The sequence below is a fragment of the Chinchilla lanigera genome, unplaced genomic scaffold (assembly GCF_000276665.1).
Source record: "Chinchilla lanigera isolate Chin_1 unplaced genomic scaffold, ChiLan1.0 scaffold00136, whole genome shotgun sequence".
Taxonomy (NCBI): Eukaryota; Metazoa; Chordata; class Mammalia; order Rodentia; family Chinchillidae; genus Chinchilla; species Chinchilla lanigera.
In genome coordinates, this window is record NW_004955537.1 from 2,630,534 (window position 1) to 2,643,145 (window position 12,612).

The 12,612-nt window shown below is 43.0% G+C and overlaps 2 protein-coding genes across 2 annotated transcripts in view; both read right to left on the bottom strand.

The window, feature by feature from the left end:
- Nucleotides 1–269: 269 nt before the first annotated feature.
- Nucleotides 270–1,208, bottom strand: LOC102019201 (olfactory receptor 2D2-like). The gene has a single exon (XM_005410628.1). The coding sequence runs from the start codon at nucleotides 1,206–1,208 to the stop codon at nucleotides 270–272; it is 939 nt and encodes a 312-aa protein (XP_005410685.1).
- A 10,391-nt stretch (nucleotides 1,209–11,599) lies between these two features.
- The window catches only part of LOC102019530 (olfactory receptor 2A12-like), a gene marked incomplete in the record, with an annotated part of 130,458 nt that continues 129,445 nt past the window's right edge, over nucleotides 11,600–12,612 (bottom strand). The window contains 1 exon segment of the mRNA XM_005410629.2: nucleotides 11,600–12,557. Coding sequence (XP_005410686.1) covers nucleotides 11,600–12,547 — 948 coding nt within the window.

Here is a 12,612-nt window from a genome sequence, read left to right on the forward strand (position 1 = left end):
ACATCCAAATAATCAGTAAACCAAGCCTTTCATCCTGGTCTACCTGACGCTAAAATCCAGGCTCTTAACACCACCTTCACCATCATCTCTATCTCAAACAATATCACCACACACTGCAGAAGTCTGAGCACCCTATTCCTCTCCACCTTGGGCCAGGGTAAGGAGTTATCTTTAGAGTTTGGCCTTTTCTGCTCATGAAAGAGTTCTTGGAGAGTTGGTGACTGCAAGTCCTGCTTTGTTTAGCCTCCGAGGTCTTTAGCTTTAAAGCCTCACTCTGGAGCCCTGCTCCAGCCTGTCAGTTTGAGGAAAGCTTGTTTCACATCCTTGTTCCTTAGACTGTAGATGACAGGGTTGAGGAAGGAAGTAGCAACATTATAGAAAAGGGCCATTTTCTTGCCACTGTTTGATAAGGAGCCAGAGCCAGGGCTCATGTACATGATGATGCATGGAATGGCAAACATGGTGACCACGGTGATGTGGGAGGCGCATGTGGAGAAGGCCTTGATCCGGCCCTGGGTTGAGCGGATCTTCACAATGGTGGCAAAGATGTTGCCATAGACAATGACAATCAGGGAGAGAGGCACCACAATGACATTGAAGCCTGTGATGAAGTCCACTAGGTCATTGAGGGATGTGTCTGCACAGGCCAGCTTCAGAACAGCAGGAACCTCGCAGAAGTAGTGGTCAATTTCATTAGGACCACAGTAGGGCAAACGCATAGCAAAGAAAGTGTAGCACAAGCCACCCACCACACCATAACCCGCACAGATACCCACCATGAAGAGGCACATCCCATGGCTCATGATGACCTTGTACCTGAGAGGGTGGCAGATGGCCACATACCTGTCCACAGACATGATGGAGAAAAGCCAGGACTCGGTGACCCCAAAGAGAAGGAAGATGTACATCTGGGCCACACACCTAGCAAGAGAGATGGCCCTCTTCTTACTGAGAATATGCACAAGCATCTGGGGCACGGTGGTGGTGGTGTAGCACACGTCCAGCGTGGAGAGGATACTGATGAAAAAGTACATGGGTGTGTGGAGGCGCGAGTCCTGGCAGATGAGTGTGATAAGGAGGCTGTTGCTCACAAGGATCAACACATAAAAGACTAAAAAGAAGGTGAAGAGCAGAGGATTGGTCCTGGGGTTGGAGCTGAAGCCCAGTAGAATGAACTCTGTCACAGTGGACTGGTTAAGTTCCTGCATTGTAATCTGCCTGTTGAAAGTTTTTAGGATATGTGTTATTGAGTGTCCATGTCAAAGTTATGTAAAGAATTTGTGTGCTCTGTTTTTTTCACGTTATCTAACAGTATCAGGGAGGTTCGGAACAGAAGATAGAGGCACCAACACATAATTCCTAATTGTAGCTAGAGATCTGGTTCAGCATTTAATTGAGGGTCATAGTGATGAAAACAGTGAGGGCCAAGCTGGGCATGACGGGGCTCATATGGCTTTATTTTGTCTCTGCCATTTATCTCATTTTTGTTTTCTCTTGGAGCTACAGAAATTGTTAGTCCTTGTACGTATAAGGATTAGGATTAGGGACTATTCTCTACATGAATTGGGTTAAAGTTTTACCACTGCCAGGATTAGGGTGAAAGATATCACTGGGCATTAAAGTCAATGCTATGGAGATAATATTTAAGATTTAATTTTCCCTGGTGACTGATTTCATGGTGTTATCTGCCATTTAACAATTTTTATGAGCATGATCACTGTGACATTGTCTGTTCCAGTATGAGGGCTGTTATTCTGGATATTTTATAGTCAAGATCTTGGATAAACTTAGCATAGTTCTACAAACAATCTTTAGAATTACCAAAATGAAAATATTGATCACATTGCATACGTATAAAGAAGATATACTCTTCATAATACAGTACAACATGTGTAATTAATTTTTTGATCATACATTCTTAGTGAAGAACTCTTCAAAGACTCTCCCCTTTTACACTGTCAATATGGTGCCAATAAACTGAATATATAGAGAATGAATATATAGAGATTTAAAAATGTTCCCTGTATTTGGGTTTACCTTTTAGTATTCATTATCTCTCTGGTTTTATGACTCAAAAATTATATTTTGAAACTAACCTATTCAAAGTACTAGATTCTGTGGGAAACTATGCAGAAGTAAATGCATAAAAAGTCGTTTAGTGAAAAGGGCACTTTATCAGGAAGTGTTAATTATGCTTGCTGTGTGCATGGTCCTAGCTGACCTCCTTATCTGTTTTTACAGTTTCCCACTTTGGTACCCTGGATTCATATCTTTCTTTCAACTTCTTTGTGAATTGTCACAGAGACATTTAACATTGCATCTCCAGCAGCTGCTTTGTCTTTATAAAGAATATTGTGCACTCACAGCTGACATCACGCTTCATGCTAAGTCTATGCAGCATGCACGGGGTCTCCAGGGCTTTTCTTGCCTCACCACATGCCCAGTGCAACAACAGTGAACAGCTTGAACCCTGTTTCTCCCTAGTTTCCATCCTGAGCGGTCTCCTAGGCCCTGGGAATCCTGAGTCTAAGCTCATTTCTCTTTTCTCATAGTGATCACAGTCTTCTCCGTGCTAAACTGCTCTTGTCTCATCCTGGGTTGAGTCATTCTAACCCACGTGATCAGTCTATCTCCTGGGTGAACTTCACTGTATGTGAGGAGTTAACTAGGCTGCCACCCTTAGTCTGTTTCTTCCCAGGTAATCTCTTTCCAAAACACACTTACTTTAACCAAGAAATGCTTTTATATTAACCCGTATATACTGATTCCCAAGGACAGCCCAGTGGAGCACAGCCGAGGGAGCCAGAGGAGCTTTCTGTTCTGTTCTTTGCAGGGCTGTCTCCAGGTCCACAGTCTTTCTTCATCTCTGATCTTCCTCTCATATCCACCCCAATTCCCTTGGGTAAAATATTCTGAGTGATACAGAGCAGTGGATAGAGCAACACATAACTCACCTGGATACCCTTAACCCCTTATCTCACCTCCTTGAACCTCAACTTAATAACCACTAGTACAATGCTCTCCTTTTACCAAAGCACAGAGAGGAGAAACAGCGGGGCTGGGGCTGTACAACAAAATAACATCTGAATAGGGTGAGCACCAAGCAAATTATCCCCCGCCAGCCTCCTGCAGCCCTAAGCGCTGCTCTCAGAGATGAACCAGGACGTGAGACTTGGGGCACCCTGATGCTGTGGATCATCTCAGCTCTTGAGATACGGGGTTCTTACACAGGGCTATGGTGAGAGAAACTGCCCTGTCTTACCTGCAGGCTGAGGGCAGAGGCTGCAGCAACAACACAAGTGACAAGTCTGTTTCCCCACGTTTTCTTGCATTTGGATGAATTTGTGTCTTCATCTAAGAGCAAAGTCAGGGAACTGGTTTCTACCCCCACTTTCCTTGGCTGGCTTGCTGTGTGCTCAGGACAATTGCTTGGCCACTTGGAGTCAGTCACAGCTAGGTCTAACGACGACCTGTCATCAATGGGGTGAGAAGACAGGGACGGACTGTTTGAAAGGTCCTGGTGCGGGGTGAGTCTGTTTCCCCCAGGTTGACTGATACTGGGCTGGGTTACTAGCTTTGGTTCCTTGCCACTATATAATAGAAATCAGAAATATTGTTTGCTTTTAAATTTTGGACCCGTTTATTTATCTCCTCCTCTTCTCATACCTCCTCTGCTGCTGTATAGCCTACAAGATGAAAAGCTCAAGACAGCCAGTTTTGAATTTTTACCTTTGCCATTTACTGACCTTGATACTAGGCTGGTTATTATTCCTTGTCACAGAAAGAAGAGGTTGATTGCAGTAATATCTGGTTCTTAAAATATCTGCATTCTCCTTTTTCTTCCCTTCTGCATTTGCTAGTCTTCCCACTCCCCTCTCCTTTCTGGTATCAGTACAGGCCCTTAGGGATAAGAATGGTTCAGAGAAGCAGTAAAACTAGAAAGCAGAGGGAGTGACAAAAAAAAGATAGTGGGAGGGAGGGAGGGAGAGAGAGAACTCAAAGTGGAGACAGAAGCAAAGAGAACCAGGGTCTGAGGGGTACAGGGGCCCGTTTGGGAGAGCACAGTGCAGAGCACAGGGTACAGCATGGGGAGAGGGGTGGGGCTCACAAGGAGGTACAGGTGGGAGGGTGCTCTTTGCTGGCTTCATGTTAGAAGAATGATAGAGGACTGCCTGTAAGCAACATAGTAAAGGAGACATTGAGACCTAAAGGGAGACTGTTGAGGGGAGGAGACAAAAGATAGCAGGAAACAAAAGCAGAAGGAGGCAGACAGAGAAGGCAGAGAATGCTTGTGATGCTGAGCAAGTAGGTGTGAAGGTGTGAGAGGCGTAGGAGGCTGAAAACAGGGCAGTTGGACCTTGAAGAATGAGGGGGAGGGAGGAGGAGAAAAAGGAGGAGGAGGGAGAAGAAAGAGAGTGAGAATTTGAGAAAAGGCAAGGAGAAATGGGGGGCGTGGGGGTGGGGGAGAGGAGAGTGTCAGTGTTGGAGTGAGGGCCTGAGCGCAGGCAGATGGGGGACTGCAGACTGTGGACAAGGAGAGCCTAGATAGGGTGGTGGGGGCTAGAGATGCAGGTGGTGGAGGAGGATGGGCAAAGGACCAGGCTCATGTGGGTGATCCACAAGGGAAAGCACTGACAGTCAGAACGGGTGATGGCAAGAGGAAAGCTCAGAAGTGGCCGGGGGTGGGGCCTGCGCTGCAGGCCAATCCAGAGGCAGAGAGAGCCTATGAGTGAAAACTGGAGGGGTCAAGAGGGGAAGAAAGGCAGAAAGAAGGAGTTCAAGCTCAGGCTGATAACGTCAGAGCCAGAGGAGGGAGAAACTGGACAAAAAGTTAGGAACAAAGACAACCAAAAGAGGCAGAGCCCGAGAGAAATGGAAAGCAAGAAAGAAGAGACAGATAACAGGCTGATGGAAAGAGAGAGGGGATTGGACAGACTCACAGAGATAGAGGAGATCACTTCAGGCAGCACCTGTACGCTCACGTAGACATGGAGAGGGATGGAGGTGTCCAGGCAGCCATCAGCAGGATATGTAGACCAGCCAAGGGCAGCAAGGCCGGAGATGGGTGCAGTGGGTAACTCCCCAGGAGGACTGGGGACCCTGCTACCCTCAGCTTATACTCATGCAGGGAGGATGGTACGGGCAGGTCCCCTCAGCCTCAGAGGGCCACTTCTGTGTGGCAGTGGGCCCAGGGGTTCTAGGCAGGACACTCCCTGTAGACGGCTCAAGACCAGAGAGAAAGCACTGAGCTCCTGGTGTCTCATTCCCCAAGGGCACCCAGACCGTGCCCTTTCCTGGAGCTCAAGTCAGGCTAGGGAGGTGGTCACGGGGGCATATGTGCTGGGCTCACACAGCACCCCAAGGCAGGTCTTTTCTCAGTGGCTCCTCCAGGAGAACAAATGAGGCCCCCGAGGAGGTCTGGGTAATAAAGACCATGACACTGTCTGACCCCGATGCCAGGATATCCCCAGGGCTATTACACTCAGTAGGTGCTGTAGGCACAGTGTCCAAGGCCCTTGAGCTTTTAGGGTCTATGGACATGCCAGAAACGGAAAGAAAAAATTTTAGGCTCAAAAATAGGCATCATTCAATATGCTAAAAATATCACTTTCACTTGTTACTTGCTTAAATAGCCTTGAAATTAGAGATTTTCACAAAATCATAGTCTAAAAGTTACCTACCCTAAATAAATTACTACCTACTCTAAATAAATTACCTACTCTAAATAAATTAAATGGCTTTAGAGTTGCTACACTTCAGATCATTTATCTGTTCCCTGGATTCAGCCCCTTCTCTTTTGTAGGCATTCTCAATTTTTTCTAACCCTAAAGTAGAGCATGTAAACTGATAATGGAATGTAAATGATTATACATAATTGTCTCATGGTTTCTCTCAAGATTATGTGGGTTTCTATTAAAACTTCTGAAGTACAATGATTCTCAATCTATTAAAAAATAGGCATCATGAAAAATAAACATTAGAAACATTAAAATGACTATTAAATATAACTTTCATCAGTCGACTCAAATTCATTACACTCTTGCATAGTTATACATTAATTGTAGTGAGTGTAGGACAAGGGTACATTTTAATGTGCATCTTATGTAATATGGCGCCAGTGTAAGTCTTAAGCTCCCCAGTGGCCTCTTGGATCTCAGCTCTCTGAGGGTGTGTTTTGGAATTTCACATCAACCTGTGAGGGACTTTTCTCTTCCACGTGAAGAGCAAAGGAGAGAAGGGGCCAGAAATGTGGTAGAGAGGATTCAAGGCAGACAGCAGAAAGAACTTCCATCTTGGCATTCTGAGTCAGAGTGAGACAGCAGGGAAGAGTGTGGAGCCCCACTTTCGATACCTTTGCCCAAAGGGGAGGGAAGTGTTTAGACCTTGCTGGAGAAAAAACAAAACAAAACAAAAAAACCAAAACAAAACACCAGCTTCATGCTCCATCTTTTCTAAGAACGAGAAATTCATTGCTTTATGGAGACCCAAGGATGCTCTGGTGGGCCAGAGTTACATATGGAAGGAACATAAATAAAATAAAATCTTACTCCAGGAGCCAGGCTGGGACGTCGGAGGAAGTCTAGGGCCACACGTAGCAATGGAGGGAGATGTTGATTTGAACTGAGCCCAGAAGTCCAGCCCTGGGACAGGAGGGTGCATTTGGCTGGGGTTTGCTGTCTCCAGTGCTCCTACTCCAACTTATTTGGCCCAGACATCCTGCTCAGCGAGAATCTTTCTCCTGTTCCAGGTTGTTCTGATCCTGATCGAGAGTGTGGCCCAGAGCAGCACTGATTCACCGTGGGGACGTGAGGATTTGGTGGTGTCCATGTCCAACTGTCTGATTCAGGATCTATTGAAGACCCTCAGGGTTGGAGGGCTTTGCCTGCCCTACAGGGAAGCTGCCACTCCGGTAGCCTCCTCATACCTTAGCAGGGAGGCTGATTTCTCTTCCAGCATTGCTCTGCTCCCACCTGGAACCCTCTCTCCATGGCTGCCCAGTCCCAAACACTCAGTGACTTTAGGTCAGTGACCCATCTCCCTTTTATTTTATTTATTTATTTATTTATTTATTTATTTTGGTTTTTCTCTGGTACCGGGAACCGAACTCACAACCTTGCGCTTGCCAGGCAGGCGCTTTTGCCGCTGAGCTAAATCCCCAGCACCCCCATCTCCCTTTTAAATGCAGGTGCTGTAGGCCATAAATGTTCATGAGGCTGCTATAGCCATTTTTTAAAAACTAGCAGCCCTAACTATTCCTCTACTGCTCAGGAACCTCCAGTGAATTCCATCTGTGAAATTCAATCTTACCTCCTCTGTCTGGCAGCCGGAGCCAACTCCTGTCCAGCTTTCTAGGCTGCATACCACCCTGCAGATCTTTGACTCCCACCTTGAACTCTGGGCAGCCAGAACCACCTGTAGATGCCTCCTTTGTGGTGCTCCCTGGATCTGAACTGCCCTACCTCAGCTTCCCATGTGTGCCTCCAAACCCACCTCAGTGCTCTCTCCTCCTAGAAGCCTTGGCTTGTAAACAGATGACCTTCCTCTGTACTCACCTGCTGCCATGCTCTGGGGAGCTCCTCCCTGACACTCCCTGCCTCCTGGCTAGCTCTTTATTCAGGAGAACTCTCCAGCATTGTTTATCAGGGTCCTCTCTGTACCATGGTTTCCTGGATTAGTCGAATGGTTCTGAACACTCATTGGTGCAAAGTGTGAGAGATATTTCTGGCTATTGGATACTAAAGTGAACAAGACTTAGTCCCTGATTCTGCTGAGCTTGAGTTTCCTTGAATTCCAAGGATACAGCCTGATTAAGTTTTTAGAGTGAGCACATCCGTGAGATAACCAGCAGATCCAGCCAGACAGAGCATGACCAGTAACCCTAAATCTCTTCCACGGCCTCTCCTGGTTGCTCTGAATATTTACTATTTGAAAGAAAAGACACTTAGGGTCAGGATTCCAAGCTGATACCTTAAGCTAATTGCCAAATATATTAAGTAGATGAAGTAGGATTCCCAGGATGCTTCTCAGCCTGCAGTCAGGTGGATTCCATGATATTGACTGCAGCCCCAGGTTCAGCACAGCAAGATCAGTTATGTGGAGTTCAATGAACTGATGAGGTTATGTGTTGAGGTAACCGTTTATGTTATTTTTGATGTGTATTTGTTATGGATCTATGAAAGAAGACTTCTTCTCAAGCTATCTCTAACATAAATTAAGTAAATTGCTTTTTTTGTAAAGTAAGATAATTTTTTTTTCCAGTGTGAAGAATTGAACCCAGGGCTTCATGCCCAGTAGGCAAATCCTGCACCATTTAATTATATCTCGAGGTCAAAACGAATCAGCTTTAACTCTTTAACTTTAGCTGATTTTCACTTGAACACTGAATTCAGAATCTCAAATTGGTCTCTGTAGTTTTCATAACAACATAGTTATTAGCATACCTTGAATAGAATATACTTTTTAATAAAGATATCCTTGATCACATTGATCACATAACCGAGGCCATACTTTAAAATGAGTATCTTGTAATCAGGCATAGTGAACTGAGGGCTAGCTTTCCTTGAGAAGCCCATTTGTATAAAGCTTTCCCAGGGATGTCAGCCTGGTATCTGTTCTGCAAGAATCCAAACTTACAGCTGGCAAGGATAGTCCCTCCCCAGGCAGGGAAATCTCAGCAAATTTGGGACCCTCAATTAACAGGTGGTCTGAACCATATTTAGATGCTGTGACTAAAACACAAAAAGAATTTCTTGGGCTTGGTTTTTCAGCTTCACTGCAGCAAATGACAATGTATTTTAAAAGTCCAAAGTGGTATTTCTTACTAAAATTTCTGCTAAAATTTAATTCTATGCCTCTAGATTTGCAAAGCAAACTCAAGGAATCCTCTATGGGTAAGATTCTTATTACACCTATTTAAACAATAAGGCCAGACATAACATAGCCACCTTTTCTCCATTAAATACAGTCTTTGGAACTGAAGATCACAAAGGAGAGATATGTTCGAAAAAGGCATCTAAGACTTGCACAAGGGCAGAGGGGATTACTCAGAGGCTCTCTCTACAGTGCAGGAAGTTGTCTAGCAATCTCAGGGGGTTGTCTGACTTTATAGGGCTGTGGTTCCTTTGCCTGACTTTCTCTGGACTGAGGGTAGTGCAGCTCTGCAGGTTTTACTGTTAAATTACAGAAAATTAGGAGCAATGCAAATGATTATTTCCCACAGCAATGCAAATGAGTCCTACCTAATTCATAATATTAAATGAAATTTGTTCAGATTTTCTTTGGAACCAGACCTGATATTATACTGATTCCTTCACAAATTGATGAGTGTGGTGAAATCTTTCACTTGTGTCCATTTCATAACCGTAAAGGAAAAGATGCATAAATTTATCTGCATTAAATTAAGAATTGTTCTTATCAAAAATAATTTCTGTTTTATTCTACTCTATCTAACAAAAGAGAGCAAATAGAATATACTTCAGCAATAAAATTAAAGCAAAATGAATAAATGTCCAAGAACTTACTGTTAAGTGACTAAAATAATAACTTATTTAATACTTACTGAATAACTCAACACCAAATATGGGAATAAATACATTAATTTAAGATTTTATGTATACTTAAAAATTAATAAAAGCAATTTAAAAATTTAAACCTGAAAGCATAGATCCTGGAAGAATCTCAGGTCCAAGGTAATGGATGACTTTCTTCCTTTTGTTTGTTTCTGTTTCATCACATTTTAAAACTAAACATGTACTACTCTTATAACAAAGAAAACAAATAATAAATTCATTGAAGATATTTCCCATGCATGTAACTGAGAAAATATCTATGTCAAAATGTGTAATAGACTATAAATCAAGGAAAGGCAGACAATACTTGCTATTTGTTTCTCATTATGATAAGCCCTTTATATTTATTACCTTTCTTAATCCTTCTGACAGCATTGGAAGGAATATACTATTCCCCCCATTTACAGCTGAGGAAATTGAGACTCATGAAGATTAGGTAACTTGCCTGTCTTACTGAGTTAATAAAGGACAGAGCTGAAATTGGACCCTGAGTTCTGATTACAGAACTACATGGCATAACCTTATTAATAACCTTAGGAAAAGATGTTACTACACTAGCAGTCAGCAAGTTTGCAGTCAGGGAACTGCAAATGAAACAGAAAGTATTATTACTGTTTTTCATCTATAAGATGGATAAAGCATTAGTATGTTTGCTATAGTTGAAGACTAACAGGGCTGGTTATGGTGGGAAGCATAGATCAATATAACTACTTGAAAGCATACGTGTGTGGTAATGTTGAATTTTTTTTGAGTCTACAATCTGCAAGGTCTACTTCTAATAACAGATCCTAGAAAAATATTTATATATGGAGAAATGTCCAAAGACATGTTTTGAAAAACTGGAAAGAAACAAATGTTAAATGAAAGAGAATTAGTACAATGAGGTATATTTAGATTCTTGTTGAAGAGAAGGAGTTGGACCTATACTTACCAAATGAGTGGATATCAGAGTCAAGATGTTGAGTTAAATATTTTTTAGATTACTATTGATACCATGCTACCATTATAAAACATAAATGCCTACAAGAACAATTCTATGCATTGCTCATGGGTATAGTATGCATGAGCAAATGTTAAAAATAGATTGAATAGATTTGTTTATTGAAAGTGATAGAATCTAGCAAGCTGGAAATATTTAAAAGGTAGATTTAACTTTATCTCTTACCTAAACCTTTAAAACAAGAATTGGGCAGCATATATCAATTGGAATATATATTCCAAATATATTCCATATATTTGGAATATAAGAAAATGGAGTCTTTATTGTATTATTTTCTGTACTTGCTCGGTTTTTGTGTAGCTACTCTGTTTCACACTGTCATATATGTCTATAGATATATAGATGCAGACATTTAGATGCATGCATCATAATACATACTTTTTACATATTGTTGTTTTAATATGTTTCCTCAAAATAAAAGTGAGATTTTAAATATAAATTGTGAAGTGAAGATATGAGTCATTTTTTAAAAAACTGAGCCAAGACCAGACCAACTGTTAGCCATATTTGTACACAGATATGTTTATAATAAATTGAGCTCAGATATTATAGCACCTATCTTGAAAAGCAATGCTAGATATTATCTACATGTCCTTGTCACACAGTGACACACAATGTTGTCTCTGAAGAATCTGCATATTCTTTATGCCGCTTTCATCTCAGATTCCATTATACTATAAAAAAAGATGTATGTATGCTAAACATTTGGCTGTGATCATGTTAAACTGCCATAAAAGTCCAGGGTAAGGAGAGAACCAGAAAAAATAATAAAGCAGTGGCCATGAACTGCAAGACATAGTTTTTGTAAAGAAATCTTTTGCTTTCAGTACTTCACTGAGTCCTTGGGTGGTGACAGCTGAAAATTTTCCAAGCAATGTGTTAGTCCTCAGGTCAGGGTTGGCCTCACACTCTTTAGGATGACCAAAGCTCCAGGGAGACTCAAGGGAGTCAGAACAGATGTATCTCTATGATGCCAGATGAGCTTGTTCTAGTCTTCCCATGACCAGAGACAAGTCTGAAACATCCTGGGTCATGGAGCCGATCCTCTGTTTCCAAGTACTCTCAGAAAGGCCCCTTTTACATCCTTGTTCCTGAGGCTGTAGATGATGGGGTTGAGGAAGGCAGAGAAGACATTGTAGAACAGAGCCAGCTTCTTGTCCTGCTCTGGGTCATTCCAGGAGCTGGGCCTCATGTACATGACCATGGCTGGACCATAGAACATGATGACCATGGTGATGTGGGAGGCACACGTAGAGAAGGACTTGAGCCTCCCCTGGGATGAGTAAATTCTTAAGATGGAGGCAAATATGCGAACATAGGATGCTAAGATGAGGGAGAGCGGGATCAAAAGCAGGATGAAACCCAACATGAAGTTCAGCCGGTCATTGAGGAATGTGTCCGCACAGGCCAACTTCAGAACAGCAGGGACCTCACAGAAGAAGTGGTTGATTTTGTAGGGTCCACAGTAGGGCAGGTGCATGGTGAAGACAGTATAGATCAGAGCCCCAGTGAGGCTAATGGACCAACAGACAATGACCATCTTGATACAGGTGATACGGCTCATGAGTAGGGAATAGTGAAGGGGGAAGCAAATGGCAATGTACCTGTCATAGGCCATAATGGCATAAAGAATGCACTCAGCAATGCCCAGGACCAAGAAGATGAACATCTGGGCTACACAAGCATTCCAGTAGATGGTTCTCCTTGGATATAACATGTTTACCAACATCTGGGGCACAGTGGTAGTGACGTAGCTCATGTCTACCAAAGAGAGGACACTGAGAAAGAAGTACATGGGTGTGTGGAGGTGTGAGTCAAGGTAGATAAGGGTGATGATGAGCCCATTGCCCACAAGAGTTGTAAAGTAGAGGAGGAGGAAGAAGATGAACAGGGCCATTCTGACCTGTGGCTCACTGGATAAACCAAGGAGGATAAACTCAGAAACTGAAGTGTGGTTTTCCTTGCCAAAGCCTTGCATGGTGATCTGCCTATCAAAGAGAGACAATTACTTTATCGTTCTGTTCTTTGGCTTGGGGAAGTGAG